The 1,163-nt window shown below is 65.9% G+C and overlaps 1 protein-coding gene across 1 annotated transcript in view; it reads left to right on the forward strand.

The window, feature by feature from the left end:
* The first annotated feature begins 453 nt into the window (after positions 1–453).
* The window catches only part of NACC1 (nucleus accumbens associated 1), a 5,338-nt gene continuing 4,628 nt past the window's right edge, over positions 454–1,163 (forward strand). The window contains exon 1 of the mRNA XM_029919022.1: positions 454–1,162. Within this exon, the coding sequence (XP_029774882.1) occupies positions 462–1,162 (701 nt within the window). The 5' untranslated portion in view covers positions 454–461. The remainder of the gene's footprint in view (position 1,163) is intronic.

Here is a 1,163-nt window from a genome sequence, read left to right on the forward strand (position 1 = left end):
CCTGTGGACGCCACGTTGAAAACTCAGACAACCCTGGCCTCTTGGGGTTTCGATGTCGGTGCCCTTTGCCAGGGGTTACCGTATCTATGTGTATGGTGCTGGCGGTGGGCAATGTTTGCCCATTTCCAATTCAGGCACGTATGTGTGAGTGCGTTTGTCCTCCTGGCTGCAAGGGTCAGCCAGCACACCACCCCCCCCCCGCCCCCTCCCTGGGCCTGTGGCTGACATAACTGGTCCGACAGTCTGTCCCAGAGGCACGTCCGTGCTGGGACTGGAGGCGTGGGTGGCTCGCAGTGACTCTCACGAGCCTGGCAGTCCACCAGGTGGCTGTCTGCTCCCACGGGCCTCCTGTGGCAGGTGAGGTACAGTTGGGTGGGGGGGACCTGGGCCTGCTGCCTGACCCCATCCCTCTGTCTGTGTCTCCCTGCCCCCCCCCCCCCCCCCCCCGCACAGCTGCCGCCATGGCCCAGACCCTGCAGATGGAGATCCCGAACTTCGGCAACAGCATTCTGGAGTGTCTAAATGAGCAGCGGCTGCAGGGCCTGTACTGTGACGTGTCTGTGGTGGTCAAGGGCCATGCCTTTAAGGCCCACCGGGCCGTGCTGGCCGCCAGCAGTTCCTACTTCCGGGACCTATTCAACAGCAGCCGGAGTGCCGTGGTGGAGCTGCCGGCTGCCGTGCAGCCCCAGTCCTTCCAGCGGATCCTCAGCTTCTGCTACACGGGCCGGCTGAGCATGAACGTGGGTGACCAGTTCCTGCTCATGTACACGGCTGGCTTCCTGCAGATCCAGGAGATCATGGAGAAGGGCACCGAGTTCTTCCTCAAGGTGAGCTCCCCCAGCTGTGACTCGCAGGGCCTGCACACCGAGGAGGCCCCATCGTCCGAGCCCCAGAGCCCCGTGGCCCAGACGTCAAGCTGGCCAGCCTGCGGCACCCCGCTGCCCCTCGTGTCCCGAGTCAAGACGGAGCAGCAGGAGTCGGACTCCGTGCAGTGCACGCCCGTGGCCAAGCGGCTGTGGGACAGCAGCAGCAGCAGTGGCGGCAATGGCAGCCGTAAGATGGCCAAGTTCTCCACGCCAGACCTGGCTGCCAACCGGCCGCCCCAGCAGGCCCCGGTGGTGGCGGCGGCACAGCCCGCCGGGGTGGCTGTGGCGGCGGCGGCG

The sequence above is a fragment of the Suricata suricatta genome, chromosome 12, assembly GCF_006229205.1.
Source record: "Suricata suricatta isolate VVHF042 chromosome 12, meerkat_22Aug2017_6uvM2_HiC, whole genome shotgun sequence".
Lineage (NCBI taxonomy): Eukaryota > Metazoa > Chordata > Mammalia > Carnivora > Herpestidae > Suricata > Suricata suricatta.